The 14,094-nt window shown below is 28.2% G+C and overlaps 1 protein-coding gene across 1 annotated transcript in view; it reads right to left on the reverse strand.

Annotated features, from left to right (window-relative positions):
* LOC132942987 (lachesin-like) overlaps positions 1-14,094 on the reverse strand; it is a 167,806-nt gene that overhangs the window by 68,871 nt on the left and 84,841 nt on the right. The window contains exons 2-3 of the mRNA XM_061011731.1: positions 5,592-5,689; positions 4,425-4,632 (exon numbers count right to left, since the gene is read on the reverse strand). Coding sequence (XP_060867714.1) covers positions 4,425-4,632; positions 5,592-5,689 — 306 coding nt within the window. The remainder of the gene's footprint in view (positions 1-4,424; positions 4,633-5,591; positions 5,690-14,094) is intronic.

Raw genomic sequence — 14,094 nt, forward strand, 5'->3', positions numbered from 1 at the left:
ACATTTTAATTTTAAGGCTTGACAATTTAATACGAAATTTCTCATAGACTTTTTAACTGGAAAATTAAAAAAAAAAGTAAATTATAAAACTGTATATTAAATGTTTTATGAGCTACCTATTGAAGCTCATATTGAATAATATTTTTATGACATTTTAAATTCAAACGGAAAATAATGATTTTTTCTCAAACGATTCTCTATATTTTTTTTTATTTCTAAAACGTTTAATAATATTAATTACTAATCTTATTAACTTGAAACATTCCACTATTACTTACTATCATTTTCTGTAACTTTTAAAATATTAAGAATAGTTTTAAACTATTTATTTATTTAATTTACAATCTGTACCGACATATAATAAAACAAAACAAATTCAATAGTAATATAAAATAGATAATTGACATGATGATGAAATCACCACCGTTAGTAATACACTAGTATCTCTTAAGTAATTAATATGTTTCTTAACGATTTGCGTATTAGATGGAAAGTGGATTTTGTATTTGTTAGGATGGTTATTTATATATTTGTGAGGGCTATGTTTATTACTGTTGTGAATCCCAGTGTGATAACTGGGTTTATGATTGATTTAAGATAATTTATAAGTAAGTAGAATTGATTAACTGTCAAATTGGGAAATCTATGGCTGTCTTAAAAATTATGTGGTTGGTTATTAGAATGCAGAATAAGAATGGTTTTAGAGTAGGTTTTTGGAATATGGTTTGGAGTTTCAGAAACATTAGGTATGGGTTATATACTAATATTATATGTATAATATTTTCCTGAATTTCTAGTTGGATGCGATAGTTGATACCAATCTTAGTTATTCTTAGCTTTTATTGTAGAGTAAGATAAGTGTTTTGATTGAATGTCTTTGTAGAAATAACAACCTCAATAACTAGCGGGATGCTCTCATTGATATGCGAGATAACTTGAGATTGATAGTATTGACAGTTTTCGGTTAAATGAGTTCACTGCATTTAACACAACGTGGTAGATGATTACAGAAGGTTTTTGTATGGAAAAATATTTGGAAACATTAACATTGAACAATTTGACGATAGGGATGGAGGCTCTTCGACTAATTATTTTAGTGTCACAAATTTTAGTGGTTTTAAAAATATTGAATTTCGTTGGTCCAAACCAACGCAGAAAAAAAAGCAAATAAGTTTTCGTCCACCATTTAAGTACGTTGATAACTATGGAACTGTGTTGTTTGAGTTCCTCTTTATGAATAGCGTATAGGGATAACGGATAACGGATTACGGATAACCACATGAACTTGTTTTTCGTTATGGAGTTGATACGTGTGGAAATATACTTTATCATATTTTATTGTGTACATAATTTTTCTAAATGAGTCAGATGAATGTTTTTATAGTTTTAATTCCTTTAGATTACTTTTGTTACTGAATTCATTAGAACCAATTGCATTTTAAGTACATTACAAAAATGGAAAATTTCGATATTAGATTTAATAAGTATGGGTGGTTCCTATATAAAAAATGTCCGTGTAAATTATTATTGGTTTTGACGGATTTAATTTTATTTGGATTATCGGCTTAGGAGAGAAAAGGGGAGAACCTAATTAGTAGTTTCATCTATGTTGATGGGACAGATTGATTTCGCTTGGGAAACGAGCCCACTCGACTCATGTCACCCATTGGCCATTGGTATTTTGGCTTTTAATTGTTTTTAGTGAGTCCTAAAAAAAAGCCAGATGTCATCGTCATCATTAATGTTATGGATAAATATATTATTAAACGGTGTAGAGACTAAATTTGAGACGGAGTTGTGATTAGTAATATTTTAATGGGTGTAATCGGCGGGCACATAACTGGTTGGTTGACTGCTGTAGAGGTCTGTGGCTTATTAATGAGCGGTACGATTAAATATAATTACGATGTAGTTAACCAGAGTAATTACATTTTGGGTAAACCTTACCTAGGGATCACCAAACACCATAACGTTTTAGACACTCAGTGTAGATTTTGAATCTACGATTTTTTTTTTTTTTTGAACGATACGTAATTCAAAAAGATACGTTGTTGGCCACGTAGATTGATAAAATAAAAGTACCGCGACCGTAATGAACACATATCATCGGAATAGACATTGACGTGGTACTGATTTGATATTTAAAGTATAATAATGACTTATATCCTTAAACGATTTTTGTAATTTTGTTATTATTCAAAAATCATTAACCGTGGGACCTTGAAACATTACACTAATACTTAAATTATCATTGTATGTAGGTACACAGCAATGCATTTTCAAAGTATTTGGATTTATTTTAAGCTATTTTTACCACGAACCAACTTTCACCGTTATATGTTACGTTGGTATTATTGACTTGAGTTAATAACAGTGAATACTATATAATAGGTGTTTAAAATAATATGAGAATTATAATGTATAATATATTATCATTATATGTGATTTTTTTTTTTTGCTAAAACTAGTTTGACTTACTGTATTAGTAATAAAAAATAAATTTAAATTACTAATAGTTATATAAATATAATATTAAATATTAAAATACCCTTAGGAATATAGGCTGACAGATCGTCTCAGGTCAAAAACGTTTTTCGTATACAATGATTTATCATTAAATTCAAAATTATCACATCCATTGTAGTGGTCAGTAACCAACTCAATTACGAGGTGCACCCACTGTACAGCAAAGTGACTTCCTACATTGTCTATTATGGGTTTCGCATAAAGATGATTTTTTTATATTTTCATGAATATAATCTGCAGTGGTCTACCTGCGGGTATAAAAACATCAAAAGATATGATATAGGTATCGTATATGTCCGAAAATATAGAATGACATTGTTGAATATTATAAGAACTTACTATTTAATAAAAAAAAATATTAACGACACCGATATAAGCCACGCTTCACAAATGAGTCTTGAGGTACAATAATAAAGGTCATACAAGGTCATAATAATATAGTGAAAAAAAATTCTGTCACTTTTATTATTTGCCACAGTTATTGGTATTATACAAAATATATACATATGATTCTGTTGAATAAAGTGAACTAAATGAAGATGATAATGTCATAAGAAATGATATACAGGAAACAATACTAACCGGTGATATTATTGGAGAAATGGATGTAAAAATAATAAAAAAAATGTACATATTATATAGGTCCGCTGAACTGTGTTGGAATCAGAACGTACAGTAAAGTTGTTCTGTCATAACATTTTCTTTGAAAGGCGCTGTCCTAAAAACCCAATCCCATAATGCTATTATATGATCTTCAATGTAGGTACTTGATCAAGTCGTGATCTAAACTTATCAATATCAAAATCATTACCAGTTAAGAAATAAATTAAAAATTTGATTGGCCTAATGAAAGAAGTTATATAGAACAATTCTAACGATAAACAACGGCCTAAAAGTTTGTGTGAAACGAGGTGCCCAGGATTGGCATGATAGTGTTTTAATTTTCAAATCTTCTTTAAATTATATTAAAGGAGCATTAACTAAAATGTAATTTTCAAACGAGCAAGTTTCTTCGTCAAAGGCCAAAATATTACTTACAGGCTTATAGCTGTGCACTCGTGTGAATTTATTATATCACTACATTATTTACTTTCATCATCGTTATGTGTTACTGCACGTGTCAGTAAATTAGGTACCTACAAAATGTAAATAATCATAAAAGTAAAATTTTCGAGAAAAATACTGAATCACTAATACATTATTGTAACCAATTCAGTATTTTATATATTGCAAGATTATTTCATAAATCATATTTTACTCATAATGTACACTATATTATTTCGAATAATTTACTCACATTTTTTAAGGATAGTGAAATCGATGATAAAATGCATCACTAAATCTATATTTAACCGGTCAAATGGTAAAATCATACAATAATTTTATTTTATCGTCGAAATTAAATACTAACGCAATAATAAATTAAGCCAGTAAGTTACTATTGTATACAGTAGTCGAGAAATGTCATTAATAAATTATATTGTAGGTATAGTTTTTAATATTAAAAATCACAATTTATAGTTTATAAACAATTCGCAGATTTTTATGCTATGAATTCAATACTTAATTTAAATATTAACTATATTTTAACGAGTTTTTTCACCAAACAGTTCGACAGCCAACCTGGTCATAACATGGTTGAATTTCAAGATTTTTATGTAAAAGTATAAATTCTCAGACGTTGGTAGGTACTATTATAATAATAATTTGGTTGAATGGTCTAAAAAACTTTTAATTCAAGTTTTGATTACGTTTGTGAGTGAACTTTCGAGTGTCCTATTCGCTTCAATTAGCTCGGCTGCACAAAACCTTTCAAAACTTTTTACCGCTAGTTATTATTATAAAAATATAATACGATTTTACTGTTGAATTATCTTTCCGCCTTTCATTCTACTTACCAACCACTTGCAAGTAACCCTGTTGACTCTTCATTGGGTCGGTGTTGATTTGGCACATGTACCATCCTCTGTCAGCTTCTCTAACTTCCCGGATATGAAGATACCATATTCGATGGTCGCTGTGCGTTACCGCGATCCGATGGTTCTTCGTGATCACGTGACTATGAATAGTCAATATGGTCTGGGTGTCCACTCTCAGCCAAGCAACCTAAAAGTAAAATTAAATTACGATAAAAGTTTTCACCAGCATCAGTATTCGTAAAGGTATGTGTGACGTATTAATTTGTCGTATATTGTTTAAAAAGTAAAACACACAGCAGTTTTTTTAATTTTAACATCATTCATGCTGACATCAAATGTCATACTCTCACATAATATAATATAGTTTATGAACTCTAAGTTTTAAATGTAAATTGTGAACACGAAATGGGGTACGTGACTAGTAAATTACGGACACTTTTTATTTCGGGTTTTAGTTGGTACTGCACTTGTAGGTACCACTAACAAAAGTGGTTACGCGTAATTGAAATATTGTAAGTTATTTTTAAATAAAAAAAAATGTCTGTGAATAGTTTGTTGACATTTTTTTACGTCATTATTTTATTTTATGGAATAAAATAAAAAGAATGTTTTCTACATTAAAATAATTGTTTTTTGTCGTTTTAATTTTTACATTTTTTAAAATAGAATATGAATAATTTCTGACTGTCAATTAATGTCTGAATAAAGTGATATTATATTATACAATAGTGAGCTTTTTATCATTATTTAAAATACAACGACAACAATTTCACTATTGTTTATGATTATAACGATCCAGTAGGTACCCACTACAAATATTATTACCTTTGTAAAAACTCATTAACCGTATTCGATTTTAATCGATATAATATATTATAATATGTTCTATTTTCAGTTTTAAAACTGTATCTGTAAGTGGAGTAGCTGTATAATAAGAGGCTGGTAAATATCCTAATTAAGTTGTTTGGACTTAAATAACACATTTGTCAGTACAATTGTGCAACTGTTCTTATTTTTGATTTGCGCACTGTTAAATCTTTAGATTCTATGACTTACACAATATAGGTAAGTATTTAATAACTAATATACTACATTTTTAAATTTTATGAATTTATTTCTAATTAAGACATTCACTAGATTTAATACCTTGTACGTTGCTAGTCCTTCAACGTTGCATATGAATATAGCTTCTCGGCCAACTGGCACCGTCACATTGTTCAAATCTTCACCAAACTTTGGCATTCCTAAAAAGTGATCAGTACATGCAATTAATAAAAAATATACTTTGTAATTTTTAACATGTTAATATAATAATATTAAAATTTTGCAATACTTAAATTATTGATTATATAACCGATTTGTAATACGTAATAACAATATAATATTGTTTTCGAATAATATTTAACTATGCCTTAGTTTTTTCTTAATCTATGGGTAAAGTTAGTTTTGTGTACTTCTTTGATCAAGTAATAAACAATGAGGAAGATATACGGTTAACAAGTGACTAAACCCAATAAATAATTTTTAAATTCGATCAGGTTCATGGAGCATAATATATAGTTTATTGAAGTATATACTAGTAATAAGTACATATTATTGTGATTTAAAATAAGCTAGATTGAGAAAAAGATTTCAGGATATTATGTTATATTTCTTAAGCAATCTTAAGCATATAAAGATGTGCTTGATTATGCACTGATTTTAATAATTCAAAGTTCAAGATTTAAATGCTGGTATTAAAACATTACATTTTTTTTTCATTCGTCAAAGAAAAACGTTATAAAATAAAAAATATTTATAGATACCATCTATAATACCGAAGTCATATACCTACCTACCGAGATTGATATTCAATGTATGTATTCAAGTTAATAGGTTCTAAGAACTGTCAGGTGTTCTTCAATGGAAATATTTAAATTATTGCATTAGAAAATTGTATCTGCAAAAAAATATTTTAATAATATTCGATAGGTCGTTTATATGATACCTAAATACGAATTATTTCATGATATTTAAGAAAAAATTTCAAAGTAAAATATATTTGCATCTACAATAGTTACATATCCATGAAACATGTTGGTTTATAAATACCTATAGTTGACAGTTCCAATTTTTTTAAAATTTTTTTCTATAAATGGCAATAAAATTGTATTTGTTGGGGAAAAAAGCATGAACATTTAATACAAGGCTCCTGATATATTGTTACAATAGCAGTTGAAAAATATTAAAAAATACATAACACATATTTTTAAAACAAGGTTCCACGTAAATATGTAAATAAATTACTCTATTTACAATAATATCATCAAATATACTTAGTAATATGGTCATAACCTGACTGACCGTCTTCGCTCAGAATCGTTTTTCGTATACAATGATATTATATCGTTGAATTCAAATTTAACACAATCCATCACAGTGACCTACTTGTTACCTAGTGTACAGCAGAGCAACACCCACTTGCCCACCTTTTTTTTTTACAATAGGTAGTGCAATATTAGTCCGATTTATGGACTGTATTCGAACATAAAACTTCGGGGCTTTTCAAACTATTTTGAATCCATCTACACCAGTAAATTTAAGAAACGTAAGTAAAAACTGTATTGATTACCTACCTACGTGATCAATAGAATGCCAAATGATTGGAAATATAACAATACCCAGTAAAGTTACTACGTGCATCAACCATTCTACCGATAGCACGATGATAATCTTAATTAATTAAAACTTAAAGCATTACTACTAAATGAACAGAAATAAACGGATATCACCGATAAAAATAATAACTATGGATTCGTACAAAAGATAACCACTACAAAAAAAAGGTAATAAACAATATGGAGTGATAATAACAATGAAAAAAAACTTTACGTCCGGTCCCGTGTTACCTAAAGTAATAAAATATATACATGCACGTTGGATTACTTTTGAGTAGGTAACATTAATTTTAAAAATTATATAAATAATAGATTTCTTTGCCTAGTATCTATTATAATAATAATTATGTATACTAAACGTTGACCTTTTGTATAGTCATTCCGAATATTATGTTCCAAGTCACTAGCATAGACTCGGTTAATGCATAACCTAATAAAAACGTGTAGATTTAGTACCTACATTAAGGTACAGTTAATATTTTGCATCAACAAACTAAAACGTTTATTTGATAAGTAATAATTAAAATATCTAGAACGATTAAAATCAATATTTTTACACAAAAAAACATTTTAATACATTCTATGCCCTTATTTTCAATTGTCATAATTCAGGATTTTGTACTACAAGCCTTTTTCGAAACTTGAATGTTTCTTACTTTACCTTATTACCTAATTATAAAATCATTCCTCGAAAATAAATTCTTCTCAGTACGCTATAAAAAAAGTCCATCTCGCATCCAATTAAAACAAGAATTCCCAGTGGAAGTGACCTATCTTCTATACTTTACTAAACATGTATTAAATAGATCTTCGACATGCTTACGGATGAGAACACCACTTTGGTAGCTACATTTACGATTTACTGACTGTACAGAAAATCAAGATTACAACTTCACTGTCATTCATGTATATATTTTAATTCGTGAATTACTGAACAATTTCTATCACACTTATATTAAATAATCACGTGACCCATGAACAGTAAATTTCTAATTTACTGAGGAAAAACCAGAATGAGAAATTTCATGCTCGGTGGTTATTAAAATAAAAAGCTTTAGCTAAACAACAATAACTCCGTAGTTATAAGAAACCTTCGACAAACTACTCATATACAACACTAGAGACAAAAGATTAATATTTGGTATTTACAAACAAAACTAAAACAGAAGCAAGTTAACTTTCAACTTCTATACCAGTGTCGTCCTTAAATCAAAAATTATTTTTGCAAACAAAATGCTTGATTATGTATAAATCTCTGAGCATGTCTAATCGTACAAGATTTAAATAGGAAGGGAGGAGACCATTTAAACTATTGAATATAATACATAACTGAGGAAACATTCCAAGCTACTATGTCAAAGTGTATTACAGATGCTACATCGTAGTATCTACTTATATAACATGTTAACATGAAATATCTCTACGTCCTTCACTTCCTTAGACTTACTGTCAGTGAACTAGAAATCACCTATATTATAATAAATCTCACACCAATCTAATCAGAATTCCCAATTTCTTATAATATACGTATAGGTAAGTATCGTATTCCTATAACTGAAAATTAATAATAAATTATAATATTATACACTCAACTGTATCGATGAAAAGATGTGTTAGTAAATAAAGATAAATGTTCTAAGGGTACTGCAGATAATGAACGCTATGTATGGTGATAATCAGTGGAAGGTATTTATATTTATTAATTAGTAATCATAGTTAGGTATTTAAAGTCATTATTTAAATAGATTATAATATATTATTACATGCAAAAACGAAAAATCATTGACAAATATTCCAAAGGCGGGGGGAGTTGGTCGTTTTATGTAGGTATTCAAAGTCTTTGGGTGCTTTTTGCATCCAAATTGGTTTTCGATCGACCGTGTTCAATTTCTTCAGTTTTTTTTTTATGGCTTTACAGCTTGAAAGAATGGTTTTCCCGATGAACAAGTCGTTATTATTATTGTTTTGTTTTCTCGTACAACGCTCTTCGCACCAAAAACTCGAGCACTGGCACAATTTACATGATTCCTGGTTTCTTCTTTTATTTTTACGATTAAAAAGAACTTTTTACTCTTTAAAACAACGCACGAATTGAATTGATATGAATAATTATTTAGTTGAGAATTGTTTGTAAAATCAAAAATGATTTCGATCAGCCGTTAACTTGAAGATATATTTAGTATAGTGTTATTAAATAATTATTGTCAGCAAGTATCAAGCATTATTATCTATGAATATTTTCAATATATTACATTTAATTAAATTTCATAAAAAATTAAAGACAAACACTGTGAGTTTATATTTTTTTGCGTGATTAGATATTCTTAATATTAGTTGATTTAATTCTTATACATCACCATACATGATAAAATCTTTTGAATTTTCAAGAAATAAACTCATCGCACAGTTGCATTATTGTCATGAATGTGAGTTTATTACTTGGTTTAGAACGTTCATAGTTACATGTACTTTTACACAAAATACAGGAAAAAGGTAAACTTTAAAAAAATTACAAAATATATTGTGCTATAGATGTGCGTATAACAGGAAAAGATTATATTTACTCATTATTTCTAAATTAACCAATGAGGATATTAATTGCTAAGAATTATACTTTCTTTATTGAACGTTAATGCTTCAAATCGTAGAACTAGAAAATTGAATACTTTTTATGTGCCACTCCACTACTTTAGCGTTCGAACTATTGTCAAAATACCACTATAAATAGATTAATGCAACTTAGAACTATTTAAATGTTGATCTGTCCTGTGTCTCAATAGATGATATTGATTATTAACTAAATAGTCTTTTGGCTGGATAATCATTATATTCGTGTCAGTGTTAAACGTTTTAAGTTCAGTTTTCATATTGTTACATATATTATATGTTTAACCATTTTCTTTTAGTGAATTATTTTGATCATAATAACGTTCACAAGTCACATATATTATACTTAAACCTATATATTTACTGATTATATTACTATTTGTTAATATATGTATTATAATATTTAAGATTAAGGGTCACTGTAATAACAAAATATTATTGGAAAATATATTTAGGAAAACTATTGATTTCTTAGATATTATATTATATTATACATATTATGTTGAACACATACAAAATTTACATTTCAAAAGTTGTATCACAAATATTTAAGATAGGAAATGTTTTTTATAAAACATAAATACATTATGCACGTAGGTATATATTTAAAAAGACTGAATACGCAAATGCGCTAATATTATAATACCTATATATAATAGTAATAAAATGTAATTAAATGGTTTTTATAACAATATAATTATAGGTAGATGATATATTATGTCATATAACATAAATGTGTTAAACCAATAGAGCCGTAATTTAAACTTCAATGGAACAATAATTATAAATAATTGAATTGCATTGTGACAAGGAGGGTTTAAAAAATAGAACAAACATAATTAGAAAATTGGATTTCACACAACACACCAAAATAATAAAATATATAACTGTTGAATTTATCCATCACCACGAGTGTACTATGTATTCACTATAAAAACATCTCAATCGACCTACATCCAAACAATCAATCACAGACATTTTATATCACCAGAAATCAATTATTTTCCGTTTTTTCAATGTCTAGTTGTAGCATATACCTACCTACCTACGATAATTACAATTATTGCGTTGCGAATCGTAACTCATGAGTCATGTGACCCATTTTTAAACTAAAAACAAACTTGCTAAACAAAGTCAAAGATATTTTAAGAACAATTGTAAACTATAAGGACCTCCACATATAACTATTTTTATAACCTATAACTTTTGTCGGAAGGAAAAATGTTAACTTTTTTGAACAGCTTGCAGTAAGTTGCTTTCGAATTTCATAGTTCATTTGTAGAATTTTAAATGATCTGGTATGATATTTTTAACAAAATGCTACTCAATGTTGGAATCATGTAAAATCATTTGATTTGTAGTTAGGTATATATTAGACAGGTTTTTTTTTATGAAAACAAAATAATTTCTGTCAGAAAATGTTTTCAACAATTTAATTTCAAACGAATTCGTATATTTTATTGCTATTTTAATTTGTGCAAGGAAACTGAAACACAGTACAGTATGATGAGTTATTCTTGTTTGTCTACTATAATCGTAGCCAGAACGTTGAGAATTCACTTTCTCCGTTTGCTTTTATTATTTTTTTTTCCAGGTCCAAATAAAGACAACGTTGTTAAGGCGGAAACAAAACTGTATACAATGTAAAATATCAATGAAAAAATACAACTAGTTTTGAGGGTCGCATTTATATTTTTCTGAAATTTTCTCTCGTGATCTTTCCCCTCTTTTTACCTCCGGACCATATTATTACACCCACGTTTCCGTTTTATACGACTCTCTCCGCGCATATAATTCAATCTCAAGGTACTGGATTTGAAATTTGTATAGTCATTATTCCATTATTGTACGTGCTTATTATTTTCTAGGAGTTTGCGTAACCCTACAGAGAACGGGAAATGGGTAGGTAACGTTGATTTCCGATTTGTCATTTGAATAAATACACTTTGGGGATTACTTGGTGAGCTAATCGAGCATGTACCCAAGTAGTGTGTAATATATTCAATATATACTTATATTATGGGATTAAAGTAAAATTCATTTTTTTACGCAACTCAACTAGTCTCACAATGCATCACATTTTATATAGTTTTTAAATTAAATTTAATGCTAATTTTACGATTTTATTTCTACAACATTTTTTAAAAAAAAAACCAAAAATCTATTGCCAAGGGGAAGGAGGGTGATCCTGTCATCACATTACCACAGCAGTCCTGACGCAAATACGCCACTACATAACTGCAGATTGGAGTCCACGAACAGTACATTATTATTTTAGGCGGTCGCTCACAAACTTCGCATCACATACCGACATACCGTGCTCACTGCTCAATGTGTCGTTTGTGTTTGTGTGTGTGGGTTAGTGGGTTGGTGGGTGTTGTGTTAGCGTAATGTAATAAATGTAGGTGGGACGTGTAAGCTAGACGTATATATAGTATCTACAAGTAACATTAAATTATTATACAATTATGTCATTCCGATCGACAGATTTGTCATTTGACGAGTTGTCCGACACCTTTGCTCTGACATTGTGCGTTTGCAAATATTCTGCACACGTCGCGCACCGCAGTGATCATTATTATTATCAAATAATAGGCACATTCACAATAGCAAATTAATAATAATAATACATATACACGCAATAGTGATGCCGCATACCATCCACGGTGGTGTGAACTCATAGCCGGTGGCCGGGTCAACTATTTCGTGGGGTGTATCAAATTGTATAATATTTAGTTACCTGATACTATAATATTATGGCTGTGCGGGCAGTTTATTTACGTGTGCCACAAAACGGTAGTAAACAGAACGACACGGCAAAAAAAAAACTCGATTATACGAAAGTCAAATCTAATCGCTCTGTATAATAATAATAATAATATTATGGTCTATCTGATTTTAGCGGACACACGATATATCAATTTAAACGAGCAGCAGGTAATTACGCGTGATCGTGCGTGAGTGGCAGCTGGGTCGTAACTCATAACAATATTATTATTATTGTATCACCCAGTTTTTATTTATTTTTTAACGTTTTTATTTTCTGTGTATTATAATTAATAATATGGTAATAATAAAGTCCAATAACACGGGTAATAACATTTTATGAATATTTGTCGAAATTGTTTTTAATTAAATTGTATTTTTGACATTTTTTATTAAACTGTATGTTTTGCCTAACCTGATAATATGCTGTGCAGTAAAATCAAAACCAAAAACACGCCTACTGCACTCAACAATAATATTATAAGTAGGTACTATATCTTCTGAATTTTAAATGTTTATAAAAAAAAATTAATAACTATTTGTTTAGTTTTTGATATTTAAATTTGGCAACCAAAATATTCTAACCTAAAGCATTCTACTTCAGATTACGAAATTCAAAATATAACTTGCCATTTGAAGAAAAATGATAGTAGTTTCAAAAATAAACAAAGAGGGGAAGTGGCCCAATCATATCAGCCATCAAACGTACACTAAACTTCATAAAAGAAATTGAAATTGAAAATGCATTGTAAAAGTAACATATATTATGTAAAGATAAGATTATGAAAAAATAATATATAAACTAATACCATATAAAAAAAATAGGTGGATAAGTGGATGTCGCTCTGCTGTACAATAGGTTACAAGTGGGTCACTGTAATGGATGGTGTTAAATTTGAATTCAATGATATAATATCATTGTATAAGAAAAAACGATTCTGAGCGAAAACGGTCAGTCAGCCTATGATTTTACCAAGTATATTTGATGATATTATTGTAAATCAAGTAATTTATAAGTAATTTATATATAACCTATTTACGTGGAGCCTTGTTTTAAATTTTCAATCCTTAGCCATAAAAGTTAAACATTTTATACATTTTTAACTACAAAAAAATTTATAAATTATAAATTTGATAAATGTTGTCAAAATTTGAACTTTAAATGCTTATAAAAAAAAATTGTGCCTATGTATTTTTAATATTTTTCAATTGATATTAGAACGATATATCAAGAGCCTTATATTACATTTTCATGCTTTTTTACCCAACAAATAAAATATTATTGATATTTATAGAAAAAAAAACTAAAAAAATTGAAAGCTGACAATGTCCGTAAACATCTCAAAAAGAGTCAAAATATTTTTTTAAATGTTATGGTGTATAGAAAATGCTAATATAAACATTCAGTGAAATTTTGAAGTATCTTCAGTCATTCGTTTTTTAATTACAATAAAATAAGAAAATTGTTACACGAGAAATTGAGTGAATATCAAATGTTGTAAAAATATAAATTTCAGACGCTCATAAAAATTTAATTTAAGTTTCTTGTAGACATTGTTTTTGTTTGATAAAGGTAGGAAAACTTATGAGTAATCTTATATTACATTTTCAAATCTTAG

The sequence above is a fragment of the Metopolophium dirhodum genome, chromosome 4, assembly GCF_019925205.1.
Source record: "Metopolophium dirhodum isolate CAU chromosome 4, ASM1992520v1, whole genome shotgun sequence".
Taxonomy (NCBI): domain Eukaryota; kingdom Metazoa; phylum Arthropoda; class Insecta; order Hemiptera; family Aphididae; genus Metopolophium; species Metopolophium dirhodum.